The sequence below is a fragment of the Myotis lucifugus genome, unplaced genomic scaffold (genome assembly GCF_000147115.1).
Source record: "Myotis lucifugus unplaced genomic scaffold, Myoluc2.0 scaffold_8, whole genome shotgun sequence".
In the NCBI taxonomy this organism is placed as follows: domain Eukaryota; kingdom Metazoa; phylum Chordata; class Mammalia; order Chiroptera; family Vespertilionidae; genus Myotis; species Myotis lucifugus.
Window position 1 is genome coordinate 12431876 of NW_005871056.1, and position 22111 is coordinate 12453986.

At 42.8% G+C, this 22111-nt stretch overlaps 3 protein-coding genes and 1 pseudogene across 12 annotated transcripts in view; 2 read left to right on the forward strand and 2 right to left on the reverse strand.

The window, feature by feature from the left end:
• Positions 1-9261, forward strand: part of NR2C2 (nuclear receptor subfamily 2 group C member 2) — an 83957-nt gene extending 74696 nt beyond the window's left edge. For 4 of the 6 annotated variants that reach the window (XM_006083798.3, XM_023749629.1, XM_006083799.3 and 1 more), the window contains one exon: positions 1473-7763. In XM_006083798.3, coding sequence (XP_006083860.1) covers positions 1473-1647 — 175 coding nt within the window. In that variant the 3' untranslated portion in view covers positions 1648-7763. Of the gene's footprint in view, positions 1-1472; positions 7764-7797 lie in introns of those variants that run through there. The other 2 variants (XR_002827999.1, XR_002827998.1) reach the window with 2 other exon arrangements.
• A 783-nt stretch (positions 9262-10044) lies between these two features.
• On the reverse strand, positions 10045-21438 carry MRPS25 (mitochondrial ribosomal protein S25). The gene is made up of 4 exons (XM_006083800.3): positions 21191-21438; positions 16249-16355; positions 11016-11103; positions 10045-10335 (listed from the first exon to the last, which is right to left on the reverse strand). The coding sequence occupies exons 1-4, from the start codon at positions 21322-21324 to the stop codon at positions 10143-10145; spliced, it is 522 nt and encodes a 173-aa protein (XP_006083862.1). The 5' UTR covers positions 21325-21438; the 3' UTR covers positions 10045-10142.
• LOC111824926 lies at positions 17443-17542 on the forward strand (annotated as a pseudogene).
• The window catches only part of RBSN (rabenosyn, RAB effector), a 33601-nt gene continuing 32906 nt past the window's right edge, over positions 21417-22111 (reverse strand). For 3 of the 5 annotated variants that reach the window (XM_023749624.1, XM_023749621.1, XM_023749626.1), the window contains one exon: positions 21417-21590. In XM_023749624.1, coding sequence (XP_023605392.1) covers positions 21433-21590 — 158 coding nt within the window. In that variant the 3' untranslated portion in view covers positions 21417-21432. The remainder of the gene's footprint in view (positions 21591-22111) is intronic. The other 2 variants (XM_023749625.1, XR_002827996.1) reach the window with 2 other exon arrangements.

The following is a 22111-nucleotide window of genomic DNA, read 5'->3' on the forward strand; positions in this document are numbered from 1 at the left end:
TGGCTATGGAGTGACTTTAGACAGTGGCCCATGGCCCCATGGCAAGGTCATGGTGTGCCCTCCCATCCAGGGTTTCTTCAAAAGAAAAACAATTTTACTGTTTTATTTTAAACTAGAGGCCCAGTGCACAGGGTCCCTTGGCCTGGCCTGCAGGGATTGGACTGAAACCAGCTCTCCAACATACCCAGAGGGGTCCTGGATTGCCAGAGGGCAGTTCTCGGGTGACACACCACAGAATTGGGCTCCCTCCTCTCTGGTTCCGGGTGCGTCACCCAAGAACTGCAGCTGCCAAGTCACTGCAGCTTGGCACTTCCTGCGTTGAGCATGTCCCCTGGTGGTCATAGCACATCATAGCTACCAGTTGGAGCACCTGCCCCCTGGTGGTCATTGCACGTCATAGCTATCAGTCAGACAGTTGCTTAGGCTTTTGTATATATAGATTATAATGTTAAATTCTGGGAACTAGGGCAATATAGGAAAAGTTTTAATACGTAAGATCACTCTAAATCCCAATACCCAGAGGCTAACCATTAGCATTCCTGGTACATATCCTCCTGAGTACCATTTACGCATGTGCGCACAAATAAATACACACAAGTGCAACTGTGCTGTACTTGCTGCTTCACAACCTCCTTTCAAGTTTTTATTCAACTACATGTCATGGACTTATCAATAAATATGGATCTTTTTTTAATATATATTTTTATTGATTTCAGAGAGGAAAGGAGGGGGGGAGAGAGAAACATCAGTGATGAGAATCATTGATTGGCTGCCTCCTGCACACCACACATGGGGGATCGAGCCTGCAACCCAGGCATGTGCCTTGACCTAGTATCGAACCGTGACCTCCAGGTTGTTAGGTTGAGGCTCAACCACTGAGCCATGCTGCCGGGCTATGGATCTTTATTACCCTTTTTAAATTTTTTTTAAAGATTTCTTTTGTTTTTTTGTTTTTAATATATATTTCAGAGAGGAAGGGAGAGGGGAGCGATAGAAACATCAGTGATGAGAAAGAATTGATCAGCTGCCTCCTGCACGTCCCCCACTGGGGATCAAACCCGGGACCCTTCAGTCCACAGGCCGACGCTCTATCCACTGAGACAAATCAGCTAGGGCTTTATTACCCTTTCTAATGAGTATGTCTTGATCCATTATATGAAGACAACATTTTTTTAACCTGTCCTCTATTGATAGATTTCCACGTTTTTCTTTTGGTTGGGGGTAGAGAGAGCTCCACCCCCACCAAACAATGAAGGGAACATTATGTGTACATATATCTTTGCACTTTTTAAACTTTTTTTCTCATGAACTCCTACAAGAGGAACTGCTAAAATCAGAAAAAGAAGAGGTGGATAGTGGGTGGATCTATTGTTAGGTTCAATTCTGAGCCGATAGGGCCCCTGAGAGCCTGTCCAGGATGAAGTCTGAAGGGCAGTGAGCCCTCCTTTCTCTAATGACCCTCCTTCTTACAGATTGGCCCGGATTCTTGTCCGCCTGCCAGCACTCAGGCTGATGAGCTCCAACATAACAGAAGAACTTTTTTTTACTGGTCTCATTGGCAATGTTTCGATAGACAGCATAATTCCCTACATCCTCAAGATGGAGACAGCAGAGTACAATGGCCAGATCACCGGAGCCAGTCTATAGTGCACACCACACACCTGCTGAGGAGCAGAAATGGCCTCCCGGGACCGCTCAGAGAGAAAGAAAATGGAAGTAGTAGTATTTTGGTATGTGCAAATATTTCCAGTATGTCCATCATTTCCTACCTGGTTCCTTCGTATCTGTTAATCCCAGGCCATAGCAACTAAAAGACTAGTAGGATCCTTTCCTGCCATAAGAAATGTGTAATGCCTTTTGATGAAGCAGTAGATTTTGGAACAATCTTTTAACTCAATTTGTATTTAGAAATTCTCAAAGGGCAAAAAACAAAGTTTTATAATGTCAGAGACTAGTATTAAAACTAAAAGAACCTAAGAAAACAGTATGTGTGTGTATATATTAAAAATGTCCTTGGAATTAATAGCTACTAATTACCAGGGAAATAATATTAGCACTTTCTAAGCACTTCTTACCGATACGTAATGTTAGCAACATCTTGTCTATGTGCAGGGCAAATGGAAAACAGTATACGTCTTTTGCCGAAATGCTAATAATTTCTGTGAAAATGCAATAGGGTATAGGAGACAATCATTTATGTTTAAGAAAAGGCATCATTCCTAATTATATGCATACTTTGGTGGTATTGAACTGAATTCCTGTGAGCAAATGAAAATGTGGCTTATCTGTATCATGCAGTAAGTGGGAGTGTGCTAGCACAGTTGGTGGTGACCCAAACCAAAAGCTTCCTCAGTCAAAGAGCTCATGCTTGTCAGATTCCCTGGTCTCTGGTCCTGGTCTGACAGGCATCTTCAGGCTCCTCAAAACCTCAGGCATCTTCGGGTGCCTGATTCTCAGAATTGGATTGCAACCAGTTAGACATTAATTGCCAATTCCTGCAGCAATTAACATCCCCAAATTACCTCCACTATGGCAGATGGAGCTTTCTGACCAAAAAGTGCAATTCAGCATTTTGAACCCTTGACAGTAGTACTTCCTGAATACAATCTGGGTGGCTGCAGTTTTCAGATGGAGGGACATGGCCTTCCTGGAGTGTGAGGGTTCCTCTCTGGGATTTCTATTCCAAGTGACTCTATGGGCCTGTGTTCCTGCAGTTCAGAACTACTAGGGGGGTGGAGTATGTGTACAGGATCTTGCTTCCTGGCTAGGGCAGTGGTGGTGAAGCTGAATGGAAGGGTTCTCTGTTGACCTTAAATATCAGGGTTTTCCAAAATGTCTCCAGGTCCAGTATCTCTGTTGGCAAGTTTTTGAATGGCACTGGCCCACCGTGCACTTTGATTCCCCTAGGTGTGTGCCAGCAAAAACCCTGGAGCATTTAGGTAACGGATGCAGAAGCAGGCTGCCTGCTCCTTAAAAAATAACCCTTAATTCCCACTTATCTCCTTTCTCATAACTTAGAGCAACCATCATATACAAGGACAGAATATGGTTATAAGGAAGTTCTATCTAGAGAAGTGCACCCATAAATTCCCATGGATGAGTTGCAGTGAGTATTTCCTTTGGGAAAAGTGGTGTGCCCAAGACTGAGTCAAGTACTTTGCATTTTCTTTTTTGTGTATATCAGAATAAGCAACTACAATGTAAGGTTAAGCTTGCATCTCTTTAATCTTTTGATCAGATATCCAAAAAGATCCCAGGGCACTCCCTGGTCTGGCTCAGGCCCTTAGTCATAGTAGGCACTTCACAAGATATGCATGGGTGTTGGGCAAGCCAGCCACAGGCTTACAGCAAAATGGGATGCTTTAACCTGAAGTGTTAGCAACACTTTAGGAAAGTCATTATTGAGGATTAAGTGGGAACAGTTCAATTCTTTTATCACTTCTAGTTCATATCTTGCAAGCAAATTTTGGAGAATAGTGAAGGGTGCCCATTATAAAATGATGGAAAGGATAATGTCACCATCTTAAATGTTTGGTTTTCTAACTTTGAGTGATTTAAATTTTAAAATTAAGACCAAAAATTGGCCAAGACAAATGGAGTTAGGGCAGGTTTGTATCATTTCTGCTTGTGAAGGATTTTAGCAGAGGGCATTTTGAAGCATGTTCATGCATCTTACACAGCTAATTGTCTATTTTTCTCTTTTTAAATATAAGCATGTTTGTTGATCATAGAGTGGCTCCCTGAAAATATATATTGTGTTACATCTTTCAGATCTGAGCTCCGTGTTGGTGAAAAGGTCCGCACTGGCCAGCTCCCGCATTCCCGGGGGCCGGCCCTGGAGTCCTGTATCTATCAGGCTTTAGTCTCTGGTTGCCTTAAGATATTGGGGCAGCTTAGCCAAGACCTAGGCTGCAGTCCTGACAAACCCACTGCTTAGATAGGTTGGGAAGAGAAGGTGATAATCAGAAGGAGGGCAGTGAACACTTGGATAGGGAAGTGTCATACCCCTAGCAAGATAGCCCCTGAGAAAAGTCATTTTAGTTAGGAGGCTGCTGGTTCTAACCTGGTCCTTTTCCTTGAGTCCCTTTGCTGGTGGTGGCTGATTTCAATGGACCATTTTGGGGTTTATGCACTCCTCAGTAGTTTCCCATATCCTCTTGGCCTTATTCTGAAGTGGCCTGTTCCTTCAGGATCGGGTCCCACACAACCTGAATTGTCACTGCCCCAAATCATTTCAAGTTTTTTACAGGTCTATTCCATCTCTTGTCAGATTGGTTAAAAGAAGCGCAAAGTCAAGATTATTTAAAGGGATCCTAAGCTGATATTTGGGCTCAACTTTCACAAGGCTTTCAAACTCTAGATTTAGTGAAGTAGACCAGACCTCTGCCTGCTGAATCTCAGTGAAATAAGGTAGGAGTTAAATTCTTTGCCATGTAGCTACTCACACATACCCTTCTGCTGACTTAGCCAGTCCTCCCTCAATGGGGGAGGCTACACTGGCTAAGGGAGGTGGGGACAGACATACACGGTTGCTTTGTGGCTCTTTTCCAGTGGTATCTCAGATAATGTTGGACAGTTATGTATAGTTGAAATTTGTGGAGTTCTTTATGTATATAATAATTAAAAAAGGACAGGAAGAGACTTAGAAAAAGACCAAATTACTCATGCAAATAATACTTTCCAAGTTATTCCTGGAGAGTATTTTTAAGGCAGTATGTTACTGCCTTTCTAATTTGAGATTTTTGTGTTTATTGGGGATTACATTATTTATTGTCTAATCTCTGTGGTTGGGGTTCTTTTTTGGTTTTTATATTTAATTTCAGGTGTAGTCACTTGTAAGATGTGTTATATAATATCCCTCGAGGGATTTTCTAGCTTGTCAGTGTCAGTATTAAATGTGGACTCTGTTTTGAGGCAGTTGCCACCAGTCATGGTGATAGCAATGGACATGTCTACTCTACGCTCCCAAATGTATAGCAACACACTATAGCTTACTTAGCAGTTTTGCTTGTTTGGGGGACAGCCATGGCAGGGAGCCAAGAATTAGAAGGTTCTCTGGCTGTATCTACTGCTTTTATTCTGGGAAAATCACATCCTAATCCTTTGGGGTAGTTTTCAGCAGAGTAGTCTCACTCCCTGCCTGCACTCTGCCTGACAAGCAGCCCTTTGCTGTGGATCCAAGTACTGTGACCTGGTTAGATTAGAGTTAGGAAGTACGTGGCCTCCTTTTCAGTGGAAATTGCCTTATGTGCACTGGAGCAATAGGTGGGACATTTGAACCCTTCTCTGAGCCCAGGTCATGAAAAGTGTCATCTTCTGACATTCACCTTTAACTTGGGAGGTCAGTGCCCTTCAGATCCTGGAAAGTCTGATCAGGCAGGGCAGGTGACCCATGCTTTTGTCCCATATCCATTCCCTAGATTGCAGGCTCTTTGAAAATGTTTAACTTGGATGTGAATTTGTAATTGAAGACAGAGTGGGTTTGGATCTCTTGTACACAGGGCTTTGGACCTCCCCATGTGCCTCCCACCAGTGTGGCACAACTGTGTGTCTAGCCCTGAGCTCCCCTCAGCACATTGTGCGTGTACAGATTACCGACTTGTATGACTAAATGAATGTACATGTGTTTATATCTTCTATATATGTACAGTGTATATATATAGTGTGTATGTGTACATAGGTGTATATTATGTATACAGACATGTAGCCACATATCCAAACTCTCCTTGTTTTAAAGAGAATCTATGATAAGAGTTACTAAATTGATGTGGGTACTCCAAGATCCCTCAGCAGGATGGATTTGCCAAGATTTTAACTCCATTTTCCTTTGGGTGTGTCTGGCTGAGGAAGGCCATGAAGTTAAAATGTTCACTTTGTACCAGGGCAAGTTCCAGACAGAAAGGTCCTAACAATGACATTGCTATGTATTCTCTAGTGTGAGACAATGGCTAGGAAGCTGGAAGACAGTTTATCCTAACGTCCAGAAACTAGGTGGGGATCTTTAACCTAGTTGTCACACAACTCTTTATGGCCTAACTGGAAGGAACTTGGTAGGTCAAGCTGTGGGCCTTCCCTGGACTCATTGTCATGTGATCAGTTTCAGAATGGTCTGTGTCATGGGGCCTGGCTCCCAATTTTCCCCACTTGCTCTGGACTCAGTCTGCAGACGGTGGGCAGTGCACTGTGGCTAAAAAAATTCCCATCTAACGCAAGTTGTGGGGGGGAGACAACCGACCAAGTATTCTTTAAAAATAAGCATAATTGTTGATGGCTAACTTTATGGCATAAGTTACAAATCTTACTTCTCCAACTATAGCATGCAAATGAAATCCACTGACTTTCTCTAAATTATGATTTTAAAATCTCAGATAAAAATTGCATTTTAATATGGATATGCATGCCCTTAAAGCTACAGATGCCAAATGTCCAGCTCTACTCTGGTGAATTTTCCCCCTAAATCGGACTTTAAACTGAAACACAGCACTCGGGAGCCAGGCCCCAGCCCAGCTATAGTTGCTCATGGACCTGGTAAGCACAGGGGCCTGACTAACGGGAAGGCTGAAAGCTGGCCTGCTGAAAGAGATCTCTGGATAACTGCAAAAACATAATCCACAGGTGGTGGTGGTGGTTTTTTTTAATCTATTGAAATGTTTGAAAAACACTTCATTGAGACCATAGTACTCAGTGCCTTTTGTGAGACTGGGCCATTCAGCCTCCAGCTTCCCCATCTGTGATGTAAAGCTCCTGTTGCTTCACTGGCTGCCCAGCAGTGATTGTCACCTTCCCCATGTCCTTGCCTGTCGTGACAATCACTATTGAAGGTAGCTTTCCATTCGAATAATACAAATGGAAGCTTGACAGTCTCTAAGTGAATCTTTAAAATAAAACTTTTCATTTGGGGCTATTAGCAGCAATCTAAAACTAAACAGTTTAAAGGGAAAGTCTGAGATATTTTTAATGCCCAGCTATACTTTCGATTAAGCCAATAATTTTGGTGTTTCAAAATGTATACTATATATAATAGAAAAAAAAGTGCTATCAAAAATCCTGAAAAAATGCTCAGCAACATTTACCAATTGTCAGGTTGTGGTAAAGCTTAATATTTGGATAACATTTGGAAATAGACTTTACATGAAAAATAAATGGCTTTTCTCTAGGAAAGTATAATCAGTTGTCATTTTAACAAGAGCATTCATGGACTCAAATGCTGCTGCCACGTACAACTCAAGTGCTGGAATATTTTTCTATATCCTCCCAATTATCTTGTAAACCAGTGTTCAACTAGTTTTATAACTGAAAAGCTGCACATTTTTCATAGTACAAACCATAGTTTTTACCTGTAGTTTGGAACTGTTAAAATGTAGCTAAGTATTACCAGCCCTTTTCAAAGACATTAAAGGAAAACTTGGGTGTTAGATTTTCTTGGGACCGTTTCTGTACCTTCTGCCCTTCTCAATATAGAAAATATTGTCTATGCCATTACATTTTAATTCCAGGTTTAAAACCTGTTAAAAGCTGTAGCTTGAAATCAGCTTTATGTGATGGCATTTAAAATAGCATGTTCTTTTTTAATTGAATTTTATATCTAATCAATGTCTTCAGTCTTGAAGAAGAATTTGCATTGTTGTGTTTGTATATAGAGTATTGCAGTGCATGAATTAGCTTTATGCATTTTATTAAATGCTGTTTCAATGTGGCATTGTTGTGGCTTAATACTACTACCTAAATGAGGTTTATACTATTAAAAGTTAATTAAAGACTAATGTGCATCTTGTTTATCCTTTCTCCTCACAATAGTAATAACATGCCTGACCACCAGGAGTCCCCAGAGCGCTCTCACCTAAACACCGAGTAGGTGGTGAGGACGCGCCTTAGTAGTCAGAACCCTGTAGCTCTCATCTCACCTTAGCCAAAAGCGACTTAGCCCCATCCATTTGATGGCTCACTGGACTTGTTTCTGGAACAGGGCTTGGGCGGCCAAAACTCACAGACTGCCATCACAGACACAGAGCCAGGCCTCGGACCAGAGCAGACATATTCTTAAAGTTTCAGAAGTCATCTGACTCATTTTACAGGTGAGGATTCTGAGGTCCAAAGTCAAGATTCTTGGCAGAACCCACTGGCAGCCAAATAGCTTTCAAAAGGAAAAGGAAATTGGTCACTTCAGCAGAACAAGGTTGAAAACCATCTGGCGAGCATTGGTTATGTGAATAAAATTAAGAAACTAGATGAATTATAAAAATCCTCATAGCAATCATCTCCAATAAGTTCCTCCCATTTCTGTAAATTTTAAAATCTTTTATCATTGTTGAAGTAGGAAATGGAAGACAACTGTTTAAAGAGATAATGCCCCCTAGTGGTGTTTGTTTCATGAATCATTATGTCTATGAAATAGCACATGAAAAAAACAGTAATGGTGGTGCTTTCCCATCAGGCACTGGACATTTATTCTCTCTCTAAAGAAGGGTCACTAGCTTGGTTTGGGGCAATCCTGGCTAGCTACCTTTCTGGGCCCTGTGGACCAAGTAAGGAAGGAATACTTCCCTAAGGCCCTTTGTCTCACCAGCTGTGGAGACAGACCAAAAGGAACAAACTCTCGGAAAAGGCTTGGAGGCCCAGTAGGAAGTCCAATCAGCTGGTGTGAAGGCCATGCTGCAGTCAGCAGGTGGGATTGTTAGAAACACTGCAGAAATTGAAACTAGGGATTAGAATGGAGGATAAATTTTTCTAGCCACCCTTCAAAATGGTGATGGGGAGAGGGCACCAAGATTTTGAATTTCAATTAAACAAAATTGAAGTAAACCTGCCAGTTACACATTAGACCCAAACAGACCTCCCCTTCTCAATCCCTCCAAGGCTATCACCCTGAACACAGGTCTGGTGCAAAACCACAGGAAACCATAACTTGAGCATCAAATGTAAAAAGAGCCAGGTTTCTCAATTTAGTGGGATAATCTCCCAACATTCAAATAAAACACATTCTACCCTTTCCAGTTTGGCTCAGTGGAAAGAGTAACAGCTGTGTGCTGAAAGATCCTGGGTTTGATTCTGGTCAAGGGCATGACCTGCATTGCAGGCTGGATACCCGGCCAGTTGGGGAACATGTGGGAGGCAACCAATCGATGTGTCTCTCTCACATCGATGTTTCTCTCCCCCCCCTCCCTTCCACTCTCTAAAAATCAATGGGGAAAAAAATATCCTTGGGTGAGGATTAACAACAAAACACACATTCTAGTTTCACATTCATTTCCCATAACTAACTTACCTCATGGAGTAATGCCCTTATTCCCATTTTACAGCAAGTGTTATGCTTTGACCAAAGCTCCCATCAGAGAGGAACTCAGACCTTAAACCTGCTCTTGTAAGCCCTTTTTTTTAAAAAATCTTTAATTTCTTTATTGGTTAAGGTATTACAAATGTGTCCTCATCCCCCATAAGCCCACCTGCTTGCATCCATTGGTCAAAGTCTCCTGGTCTGTGTTTCCACCGGTCTGTAGTCCAGCTGGTCCTTTACTTTTGATTAAGTAAACCTATTCTTAAACTGACCCTAGAGGGCTTTGGTGTCTCCTAAGCGCTAAAACCAGCAAAACTCAAGTAGCAGCAATATCCATGTCCTAAGGAGGAAAGGACTACTAGGCAGAACTACTAAGTAACACCTCACACCCTCTTCCAAACTTTAACTCAAGAACTGAACAAGAAGGTAAACTGAGGCAGCTTCCACAGCCAGGTCCCTCAGGAGGAAAAGGTCAGCTGGCTTTAATTTAAAAGTGAGCACTGCACAAAGGTTTGCCCCGGGATTTCTGAAAGATGCCCAGAGAGCCTGAATGGAGGGAATATCCACACTGCCAGCCACAACTAGCTCCAACCAGACTCAACTGAATTTTCAGAGTAGGGTCTGGAAGAGGAGTCGAAATCAGTGGAGACAAGGAAAAGGCCACAAGACCAAGATGTCAACAGGCTGTGGCCCTACACCGTCCTGATCCCAAAGTCCTATTCCCATGCAGGCCTTCCTCCTGTGCCTAGCAGACTGGATACACACCATGCTGCTGGATGATTAAGGAGCATTTTATTGGCAGAGTCTCTGAGGACAGAACTGGGATCTCCCTGTGGCCAAGGTAACCCTCACCCACAGGCCTGGGGCCTTAGTCCTGGGCACTGGCTTTCAGAGTTGCTTTGTACTTCCCTGTCATCTCCTTGGGTAAGGGCACCAGGGCCGGGCAGGGCACCTGCCCTTCCACCTCACAGATGCACTCCCGCAGGCAATACTTTCGAGGTCCAAAGTGGGCTGGATGAGAAAGGTGCTTTTTCTCCTGCTCTTCTTGCTTGAGGGTTTCCCTGCCAAAGAGCACAGACAGCAACAAGGTGTTGGCAACAGTTCTCTGAGCCTCTGTGAAGCACAGAACTTCTCGGAGTGGGCGCCATCCTCAGCCGGGGAGACTTGGACCTCCTGTGTCTCCTAACACGCTTCTCACTCCTCAAACCTATCCCTGCCCTCCACAGGGAAGGCCTTCAGTATGTGAGCAGTGTCAGGCCCAGGGCAGGAGGCACTTGGAAAGCACACTCACGCCAGGCCAGCACAGGAATAGCCCTCAGACAGCTGAGGGGCAGCCCCATTTCTGACAAGTGAGACCATCAGAATAAAGGGGCCTGGAAATGCCTCCAGGTGCCTTCTCAAAGATATTCCGCTTCCTTCCCTTCCCTTCTTTCCTCCATGGAGAGAAAAGGGATGTGTCACGGCAGGCCCCGGGGTTGGTCACCCACCATCTCCAAACTGGGATATGTTTCCGGCCACACAGTGCAAGGATTTTAGCTGCATCTCAGCTTCCCACTGACCAGGAGGGACAGATGACTTACTGTGACACACCTGGTGAGCAGCCAAGTCAGATGGAATGGACTCTCCAGCCCACACTCTGGTGAGTGTCTGGCTCACAGTCAGAGAACCTGTCCCTTTCCTCTCTCTCAAAATCTCTGGGCTAAGACCTCTGCTCCCCTCCAGGTCAACCCCAGCAACTCACTCATTCTTCCCCAGGATTTTTTTGATGTGCTCCATGATCTCTTTATTGCTCTTGGTCTCTACATCCACAAGAACCTGCTCACCAGTATCTGAAAACAGAAAGCAAAGGGGGTGTGGCTGAGAACTCAGAAGAGCGTGCCGCAGCCTCAAATGGTGATTTGCTGTTTGCTAGAGGAGAAATATTTTAACAATAAAGTAAATATATTTGTTTACATAACCCATTATATACTACCATTTATTTTCCAATATTTCTTTATACATGAGCAGATATAATTTTTAGGTATGTACAAAAGCATACTACTTTAATAGAAAAATTCCATGTTCATGGATAGAAAGATTCAATGTCATTAACATGGCAATCCTCCCCAAACTGGTCTATAGATTCAATGCAATCCCTATCAAAATCCCAGCAGGTGTTTGTGTAGAAACTGATAAATTTAGCCTAAAATTCATGCAAAACAATTTTGAAAAGAAAATGGAGGAAGGACATTCATTTTCCAATTTCGAATTTACTATAAGCTACAGTAATCAAGTCAAAAAGACTACAGAGTAATAGAACAGAATTGAGTCCAGAAATAAACCTTTATATTTATGGTCAATTGATTTTCAGCAAAGATGCCAAAACAATTCAGTGAGGAAAGATCGTCCTTTAAACAAATGGTGCTGGGACGATTGGATAGCCACATGCAAATAAATGAATTTAGACTTTTACTCCCAACATTAAAAAAAGAAACAAAATACTCAAAATGGACCAGGGACCTACAACTTTTTGAAAATCTTTAGAACCTAGGCAAAAATATGCCATCAAAAACATTATTATAGAAAAAAACCTAATACACTGAATTTAAAACCCAAAAATTTTGTTCTTCAAAAAGCACCATAAGCAATAGACTGGGAGATAATGTACAGAATGCATATATCTGATAAGACTTGTATCTCAACTATATAAAGAACTCAAAACTCAAGACAATCCAACTAAAAAATGGACAAAATATGTGAATAAACATTTAACCAAAATTAGTCATTAGTCGTGACAATGAGCTATTAAGAGTGGCTAAAATTTTTTTAAATGGGCAATACTAAGTACTAGTAAGGGTGCAGAGTAATGGAACCTTTCTTACATTACTGGTAAAAATGCAAAACATTACAGCCAATTGAGCCAATGAATTAAGACAAAAAAAAAAGATTGATAAGGAAGAAATAAAACTGCATTTGCAGATGACAAGATTGTGTATGTAGAAAATTCTAAGGAATTTAGAAAATAAACTATAATGCGTTTATAAGCAAGGTTGCAAGACACATTCCATATACAAAAATCAATTAGCCCTAGCCGGTTTGGTGGCCCACGGACTGAAGGGTCCCAGGTTCAATTCTGGTCAAGTGCATATACGCCGTTGCAGGCTCGATCCTGAGCCCTGGTCAGGAAGCGTGTGGGAGGCAACCAATCAATGTTTCTATCTCCCCCTCCCTTCCACTCTCTCTAAAAGTCAATGGAAAAATATCCCCAGGTAAGGATTAACAACAACAAAAATCAACTATACTAACCAAAAAACTGTAAAATGAAATATGGTATTTAAAAATACCATTTATTATAGTCACAAAACATACTCAATTCAATATTGTTAAAATATCCATACGCCTCAAAATGATCTATAATGTAATTCAAATCAAAATCCCAACAAGCTTTTTTCCAGAAACTTGCCCAATTTTAAAGTTTACATGTAAATGCAAAGAACCTAGACTAGCCAAAGTAATTTGGGAGTGGGGAGCAAAAGCACAAAGTTGGACTTACGCTACCTGATCTTAACACTTATAAAACTACAAAAACCAAGGCAGTGTGATATTAGTACTGTACTAGTGTAAGGACAGACATAGATCAGTGAAAGAGAAGGAGAGTTCAGAAAATTTTTAAACGGACAAAAGATACAATTATACTCTTTACAAAACAGATATTTGAATAGCTAGTAACAAAAAGTTATGAGAAAATGCAAATTAAAATTTCAATTAAAACCCATTGGAATGGCCAAAATTCTTTTGTATATGGTAAAATACATGACATAAAAATTACCATTTTTACCATTTTAACCATTTTAAAGTGTATAATTTGGTGGGTTTTGGTACATTCAAAATGTAAAACTATCACCACTATCTAGTTCCAGAACTTCCTCATCACCCCAAACAGAAACTCTTTTGCCAATTAAGCAGTCATGTCCTATACCCCACACCACCCCAATCCCATCCCCTAGCAAACATTGTCTTGTCTCTATGGACTTGCCTGTTCTAACATTACATATAAGTGGAATCACAACCACATTCTTTGGTTATGACCCCTTCCTCAATCTTCAAAGCCAGCAATGTTTTATATCTGGCCATTCTTCATAGTCACATGGACGTCTGATCACAGCCAGAGAGGTTCTCTGATTTTAAGGTCCATGTGATCAAACTGCTGCCTGGAGGTGAGATGGCTCAATCATTTTGGAAACCTTTTAAGCAGTTTCTAAGAACATTATACATCTCTTCAGCATGAGGCATAGGCTCTGCAGAGCTGAGCGCCTGGGTCCACAAAGACAACTTATGTGAGAAGATACTACAAGCACCTTATCTTAGTAGCCAAAACCTGGAACAACCCTTCACAGCCAGGGAGGCCCACCACTTAAAGCTTCCTTCGAGGAAGCCCTCCTGCAAGGAGCAGCCAGCTGAGAGCCCAGCTGCTGTTTCTGGAACCCACCAGAGCCATGCCCAGGCTCTCCTTGGCCTAGGTCTAGGATCTAGCCATCTCTGCTCCGAGTGGAGCTACGACTTCCCCTGGGGCCGGCCCAGACTTCCTAAGAGCTCCACCACCATCTTAGGTGCCTCCTGTCCAGACCGCCTTCCTTTTCGAAATGTCAGACCTGCTTTGCCATATGAAGATTTTCCCTGCCCACCCCTCTTTTATCTCCAATAAATCTCATACTTCTGTCTTGGTATCTAATAAAAACTAAGGTGTTCATCAACAGGTGAATGGATAAACAAACTGTGGTATATTCCTATAATGGAATACTACTTAGCAATAAAAATGAATTAACTACTGATACATATAACATGGATAAGTCACAAAAACATGAGTAAAAGCCAGGCACAAAGTACATACCACATTGCGTACCGCATAGAAATCTCTAAGACATACGCCGCACGTTTTTGGGCAAACTGCACGTTATTAAACAATTAAAGTTCCTAGTACTTTTTAAACGTATGGTACTTCGTAAAACATTTTCCTCTATGAAGAGGGACCAAACAAAATTTACATAAGTATCTAGATTCGCTCCTTTTTCCATGGGCGTGAAAAACAAGAACACTCGTGAGCGGTCCTTAACAGATGGCGCGCGAAACACGAGAAAACTCCTGAGTGGTACGAAATGTGATACTGTGAGATTCTATTTATATGAAGTTCTGAAACAAACAACAATAAACTATGGTGAAAGAAATCATAACAGTGGTTGCTTCTGGTGGAATGGGGAATTAACTTGAAAGTAGCACTAGAGAACTTTCTGGAGTAATAGAAATGTTCTTCAGCCCTGGCCAGAGTGGCTCAGTTGGATGGAGCATCATCCTGTATACCAGAAGGTGTAGGTTCGATTCCTGGTCAGGGCACATACCTAGGTTGCTAGTTCAATCTCTGGTAGGGGCGCATGCAAGAAGCAACCAATCGATGTTTTTCTCTCTGTCTCTCTCAAAATAAAAGTAAAAAATTTAAAATCAATAAAAATAGCCCAGCCGGTGTGGCTCAATGGTTGAGCATCGACCTATGAACCAGGAGGTCCCAGTTCGATTTCCAGTCAGAGCACATGCCCGGGTTTTGGGTTCGGTCCCCAGTAGGGGGCGTACAGGAGGCAGCTGATCAATGATGTTTTTCTCTCTCTCTCTCCCTCTCCCTTCCTCTCTGAAATCAATAAAAATATATTTAAAGCACTGGCTGGTTTGCTCAGTGTTTAGAGCATCGGCCCACGGACTGAAGGGTCGTGGGTTGGATTCTGGTCAAGGGCATGTACCTCAGTTGCAGGCTCGATCCCATGAGCCAGTCCTGGAATGTCCAGGAGGCAACCAATCGATGTGTCTCTCTCACATCGATGTTGCTCTCTGTCTCTCCCCCTCCATTCCACTCTAAAAAATATCCTCAGTTGATAACAAGTACATATATTTTTTTTAATCAATAAAAATAAGTATTCTTCATCTTCATTGGGAAAGTGGTGACATAAAACACAACTGTAGGAACTCATCAATCTATACACATTAAACCTGTGCATTTATTATGAGTAAATTATACCTCAATAAATTTTTTTCAATGCAAACACAATATATACACAAAATTGTCATACCACCCCTACTCTCTTCACCTACCTACCTTGCTCTATTTTTTTTTCATCACACCTTCTAGCATACTGTCTTGTTAAGTTTCTTGTTCTCTCTCCTGCTAGAGTATTATCTCTACAAGGGCAGAGATCTTTGTATGGCTCCCTGATACCCAAGTACCTAGAACAGTACCTGGGTACCTAGCATATTTGCTAAATAATCTGGCCATTTGGGGCCAGAAATAAAATGGGAAGAACATTATTTTGTTCCCCGAAGCATTTCCCAGTCTAGACTTCATTTGATTCTCTTAACCATGTAAGGTAGATGTTATGCCTTTACTTAAGAAATAAAGCAATGGGAATGTTTCTTGCTCAGGATCAGAATGACTGAGAGCTACACCAAAATATCTGGTCTTCTGACTTCTGGGTACTAAGCCATATTTAACTGAATAAAGTTCACTTGGTCCCAGGTGGACACACACAGACATATACTTTTCAAGAGGATGTGGCCAGCCTAAGAGGGGCTTTGGGAGACAGGAGAGGGAAGGTTTCCTGGGAGAAGTGGTGCCCGAGATGAGTCTTCAAGGATTATTTTTTTAATTAAATAAGCAAAGAAAGTAGAAAGGGGATTTCATCAGAGGGATGGCATGAGCAAAGGCATAAACAAAGGTGTGGCAAGGGAATTTTGAAAAATTAGTCTGTGTGGTATGAGGCATATGAAGGCAACAGGAAACAAGTCTGGCAAAGGAGAGGGAAGAGGCATCCAGATCTCAATGGCCACTGAAGCCAAGGTGACAGGAGCAATGTTCACAAGAGCTTGTACCTCAGGTCACCTGACTGCTATGAAAGGAAGGACGGATGGGAGGAAAGACAGTCCTGGAGCCCAGCAGAGGCCCCCTTACTCACCTAAATAGAATCGAAGGAAGGGTGATGGTGTCATGTTCTTAAACATCATGATCTGCACCCAAGGGTTTTTGTATTGGATTTGAGGTATGTTGAAAAACACAAATTTCCTGCAAAGGAGAAAAAATTAAGCCCATGAAACAAGAGTTTTTAACCTAAAATTTTGCATACCTGTTTATTCATTTTTCAAGGGAAAAGGTCCGGAACTTTCATCAGATTCTCAGAGGACTCTGCCTCCCAAAAAAGGCTGAGAAAAGCAGCAGCTTTCAGGAATGTTAGTGTGTTCTGAGTGTGGGTATTCAGACTCCTGGTTTGCCATCTGAGGGAAAAGAAATCTATATCCCTACCTCACACTGCACACTAACCTAAAGCTCACCAAAGCAGAAGTATAAATATAAAAATGGAGCTATGAATATCTTTGATCTTTATTTAAATGATGGTTACACAGGTGTATTCATATGTAGAATTCATCGAATATACTTCATGTAGATTGTACAAAAATTTAAAAATATACAATAAAAACAATAGAATATTTTTACAATCTAGAAGTGGAAAAACCTTTCAACTTAGAAGATTTAAAATATAAGTGTAACTACATTAAAACTTATGAGGTCCTGGCCAGGTAGCTCTGTTGGTTAGAGCATCATCCTGATACACCAAGGTTGTAGGTTGATCCTTGGTCAGGGCTCATACAAGATCAACAAATGAATAAACAAATGGAACAACAAATCTCAATCTCTCTTCCTCTCTCACTCCCTCTCTCTCCCTGCCAGTCTGTCTCTAAAAAAATCGAATTCCCTTGTCATAGTGTTTTACCCATCATTAGTTAAGATTTACAGTTCAACAAGAACAAAGGGCAAAAGCCACAAATAGGCAGATAGCCAAAAAACCTATCATCATATGAAGGGATTCTCAATATCTTCCCAATAGTCATGTAGATTAAAATATAATTGTATTCGCCGAAACCGGTTTGGCTCAGTGGATAGAGCATCGGCCTGCGGACTGAAAGGTCCCAGGTTCGATTACGGTCAAGGGCATGTACCTTGGTTGCGGGCACATCCCCAGTAGGGGGCGTGCAGGAGGCAGCTGATCGATCTCTCTCATCGATGTTTCTAACTCTCTATCTCTCTCCCTACCTCTCTGTAAAAAATCAATAAAATACATTAAAAAAAAATATATATATATATAATTGTATTCGTGCTCGCTTCGGCAGCACATATACTAAAACTGGAACGATACAGAGATTAGCATGGCCCCTATGCAAGGATGACAAATTCGTGAAGCGTTCCATATTTTAAAAAAATAAACTATATATATATATATATATATATATATATATATATATATATATATATATATATATATAATTGCATTCACCCCTTAGATTGCTAAAGATTTTTTGAAAGTTATAGAAGGTCCTTGGCTGGGTAGCTCGGTTAGTTAAAGCATCATCCCATATGCCAAATGGTTGCAGGTTGGATTCCCATTGGGCACATACTTAGGTTGCGGGTTCAATCCCCAGTTGGGGCACATACTGGGGTAGCCAATCGATGTCTCTCTCTCACATCAATGTTTCTCTCTCTCTCCCTTCCTCTCACTCTAAATCAATAAAACATATCCTCGGGTGAAGGTTGAAAAAAATTAAAAGTTACAGAAGTGAGGAAACATTTACTGAAGAGTATAAATTGGTTTAACCTCTTTAGAGGTCAGTTTGGAACCAGCAAAATTTTAAAAGCATAGATCTTGACTCAATTCTTCTACTGCTTCTAGATATTTTCACATTTGAATGTAAAGACATGGGTGGGGTTTACTATAGCATTATTAGTTACAGCAGAGGAACAGAAAAAACTTAAATGCCCCTCAACAGAGGTCTGACTGAATCATTACAATACAACTGTGTGTCTGGGTCCCTCTCCACCTACTCTCCGCATTGAATGGTTAACCTACGTGGGCTATGGAAACAGGATTCCTTGCTCTCTGGATTCTGTTGCATTCGGCCAACAGGGTGTTTATTTCACCAGCATGTCCCCTGGCTGAGTCCCAGGCAAAGCAGCCCTCTCTGACTTCCCCTCACTTCCGCTAGCCTAGACCTGGAGTCTTGCACTGTTCCCTGTGGTTTCTTTTACCCAATCCTCCCCACACCTTTGTAAGTAGTCCCTTAATTAAAGGCTCCCCAAATAACTGAATTTACTTATTTATTTTTTATTTACTTTAGAGAGGGTGGAAGGGGGGGAGGGAGAATGAGGTAGAGAGGGATAGATGTGAGAGAGATACATTGATCAGTTACCTCCTCGACTAGAGATCGAACCCACGACCTCGGTATATGCCCTGACAGAGAATCAAACCCATAACTTCCGGTGCATGGGACACTGCTCCAACCAACTGAACCAAACCAGCCAGGGACCAAATGATCTGAATTTAAATGCACCCTTCGCAACCTGCCCCATACACCAGAGGACAGAAAGATGTGAGTGGTACATAGGACAGAAGGACAATCACCCAACTACTATTTTCTAGCTGTATGACCAGGGCAAGTTAGTGCTCTGAGCTTCAATGTTGATGCCAAAGAGATGACAATGTAAGACAAGCGGTCCAGACTGGAGCCTGAAGTCTATTTTCAAGAAGATAAATTTAACAGAATCAACAGAAAGCCTGACTATGTGACCATTTATTTGGGGAGACTTCCATAATTGGGGCAAAATCTGAGTTGAAACAAAAGAAAAACAATGACAATTATTCATTCCAGGGAAAACAAAAATCTTTGCAAAAACAAAAAGGAAAAATAATCATAGTACTCTATTTGGCTCAATTGTATATAGTGTTTTCAAAATCATATTAATTTAAACGTTGAATATTCAATCCAAATTCTGAAATGACTATATTGGGAAGATTGGGGAGTGGGAGGGCCGAGCAGTATACATGTGTTGAGGGTAGGCAGTGGCAATGGTAGTGAAAGAGCTAAACCCACGTCTTCCATCGTGACAAGGTACTAGATCAGGGGTGGGCAAACTTTTTGACTCGAGGGCCACAATGGGTTCTTAAACTGGACCGGAGGGCCGGAACAAAAGCATGGATGGAGTGTTTGTGTGAACTAATATAAATTCAAAGTAAACATCATTACATAAAAGGGTACGGTCTTTTTTTTTTTTTAGTTTTATTCATTTCAAACGGGCCAGATCCGGCCCGCGGGCCGTAGTTTGCCCACGGCTGTACTAGATCATGTCTAAAGCTAAGAAAGTGAGAAGTAGCTCTCTAAGTTCCTTAACTATATGGAGGTAAAACTCTAATGGTTCAAGTTGAAAGCTACCGCTTCTAGGGGAGGAAGTGGAAATAAGGTGCTACTTATAAGCCTTGAAGACCAGGAGAGCACACAGGGCTAGAAGCTCAAAGACTGAATTTACCTTCCTAATAAGCTTAACCTCAATTCCGGCCCCGCAGCAGAGAATCCCAACATCGCAAATAAACCAAGACATCCATCCGTGTGGACTTTTTCACACCCTAACAGGATCGTTAAATGGTTCCTGCTGCAGGATGGGCAGAGACTTGAGAACGGTAGGTAACTTTTAGTTGAGCACCGCACTTTATTCTCAAATCCCCACAGGCAGGGTTTTACAACTAAGGAGGTCAGAAAAACTAAGTAAACTGCCCCCGGTCAACAACTAGTAAGTGAAAGCACCAGGGCTGTGATTAGCATCTGGACTTCACACTGTCCTGTCACTATCAAATTAGCCAATCTACCTAAATCCGGAGGCTCAGGGCTAACGCAGAACTCAATAATACTAACAGCTGTTACTTCTCTTACTGCATCTTAAAGGCAAGAACACCTGGCACAGGTGAGTAGGGACTTAGCCCTCAGTGAACAAACCAGTTCCCCACACACCCAGCAGACAGCCCAAGACTATGGCTACCCCCGGGGCGGTAGTGCTGGCCACTAGCACTTGGAATGAAGGGACAGCTGAAATGCTGAGGTCACACGAACAAGCAAAGAAAGTGCAGGTCAAACCCAAGGGCACGAAATTACAAAAAGGGCACAGGTGGGAAAGGCAAGCCTTACCACTAGGAGCAAGACACACACATGGCTGGCTGTATCCTATTTACCTAGAGCAGTGGTTCTCAACCTTGGCTGCACATTAGAATCGCCTGGGAATCTTTTTTAAATCCTGATTTCCGGGCCTCGTTCTTTAAAAAGATTCCCCGGTGATTCTAATGTGCAGCCAAGGTTGAGAACCACTGACCTAGAGGGCATTAAAATACTTGAGCGGGTGAGAATAGGACTTGCAGACTTATTTTGAGTGGTTGGCCTTTTAAACACCAGAGGTTTACATATGAATCTGAACTTCTGGCTTATTGACAAATCTGAAATTCTCCCCGGAGCAGAGGTACCAGGTTGCCTAGCCTCTCTGTGCATTTCCTGGGCACAACGGGGTTTCTGTACAGACCAATGAAGAGAAGGCACAAGCAGCTTTCAGAACCTGCGGCGCATGTAAGAACATACAACCAGCAGCTGTTACCGCTCTCACTGCGTCCCCGCGGCGGCCCTGGAGCATCAGCACCATCCCCGTTTGGGACACTGAGAGCAACGCGCCCAAAGCCAGCAGCCGGTGGGAAAGGGACCGGAACAGGTCCGTCGCCCCTGGGCTGGGCTCCACTCAGACGGCTGCCCCCCCTCTCCACCGCCGGCCTGGGGGTCCCAGGCGGTTATGGAGGCCGTGGCTCCCCGGGTTAGCCTTGTCCTCCCCCCGGGAGGAAGGTGGGAGGGAGGCTGGTCCTCCGCTCCCGACCTCAGCGGGCACGGCGTGGCCAAGCTGCTCCAGCCTCCAATTCTGTCACATGGGCCACAGCACCAACCTCGGGGCCAGACCCAGAATTAAGCGCTGTCCCGGGTCTCCACGTCACTAGCCCGTTGTTCCAACCACGGGGGACGCCCTCACAGGCGCGGACTGACCTGGCGCCTTCGCCCAGCTTCCCGTGCGTGTTGTAATTCACCGTCATGACCTTCACCGTGTCCTTGAACACCACGTCCCCCTGGCCCAGGTACTGCAGGGTGCGGCGAATCGGGAAGCGGCCTTTCATGGGCATGGCTGCGCTGGTCGAGCCGCGAAGCCAGCGGCGAGGAGTGACCAGACGCCGCCGCCGGCGGACCTTCCACCGCAGCTCCTCCGCGCAGTTTCCACTTCCCGCGCAGACTCACAGGAGACTCCTCCCGGCAGCCAACGCGGGTGCCGCAGGGCAGTCTGGAACTTGTAGTCCTGGGCTGCCGGTGCTTTGAGAAGGCGTTGGAGGTGGGAGCACGTCCAGATTCGCTTTGAAGCACCCTCCTCCTGAAACGTTTCCTATGTAGTCGTCTTCTCCCCCACAAGAAAAAATATTTTTAAATAGGATCAAACTCAATCATTCAGACAACAAAGTTACAGCAGAACATAAATCAGGAGAGCTGAGTCCCGATACCAAATCGGGGAATAACTTTCTATTCAACCTCAAATAAGTCAGTTTTCTTTCTCTCAGCTTCTCCAGTTTCAAAATAAAAGGTTCGAACTATGCAATATCTAACACTGACTTTAAAAAAACTGATTTGCAAAAGAAAAAAAACTGGCTATACCCCTTCCAGATTTAACCACTTAACAGCTCTGGACCTCAATATTTTTCATAAGCCAAACGTGGATGACATGCATTTATGAAGTACTACTGTTATTGATCTGAGAACATTATTTCTCCTTCACTTTTGAAGGATAATTTTGCCAGATATAGGACTCTAGGTTCGTGGGGGGGGGGGGGGGCGGGCTCTCCAAGCGTTAAATTTTTCAACTCCACTGTCTTTTTGCATAGTTTCTGACCAGTAGTCAGCTGTAATTTTTATGTTTCTTTA

What these genes read in the sequence shown, in the direction of transcription:
- MRPS25 (XM_006083800.3), bottom strand. Translation starts at nt 21,324, where the DNA reads ATGCCCATGAAAGGCCGCTTCCCGATTCGCCGCACCCTGCAGTACCTG. An exon ending in AAGCTGGGCGAAGGCGCCAG is followed by an intron (nt 16,356 to 21,190) that starts GTCAGTCCGCGC and finishes TCTCCTTTGCAG; the next exon opens with GAAATTTGTGTTTTTCAACA. An exon ending in CTTCCTTCGATTCTATTTAG is followed by an intron (nt 11,104 to 16,248) that starts GTGAGTAAGGGG and finishes TTCTGTTTTCAG; the next exon opens with ATACTGGTGAGCAGGTTCTT.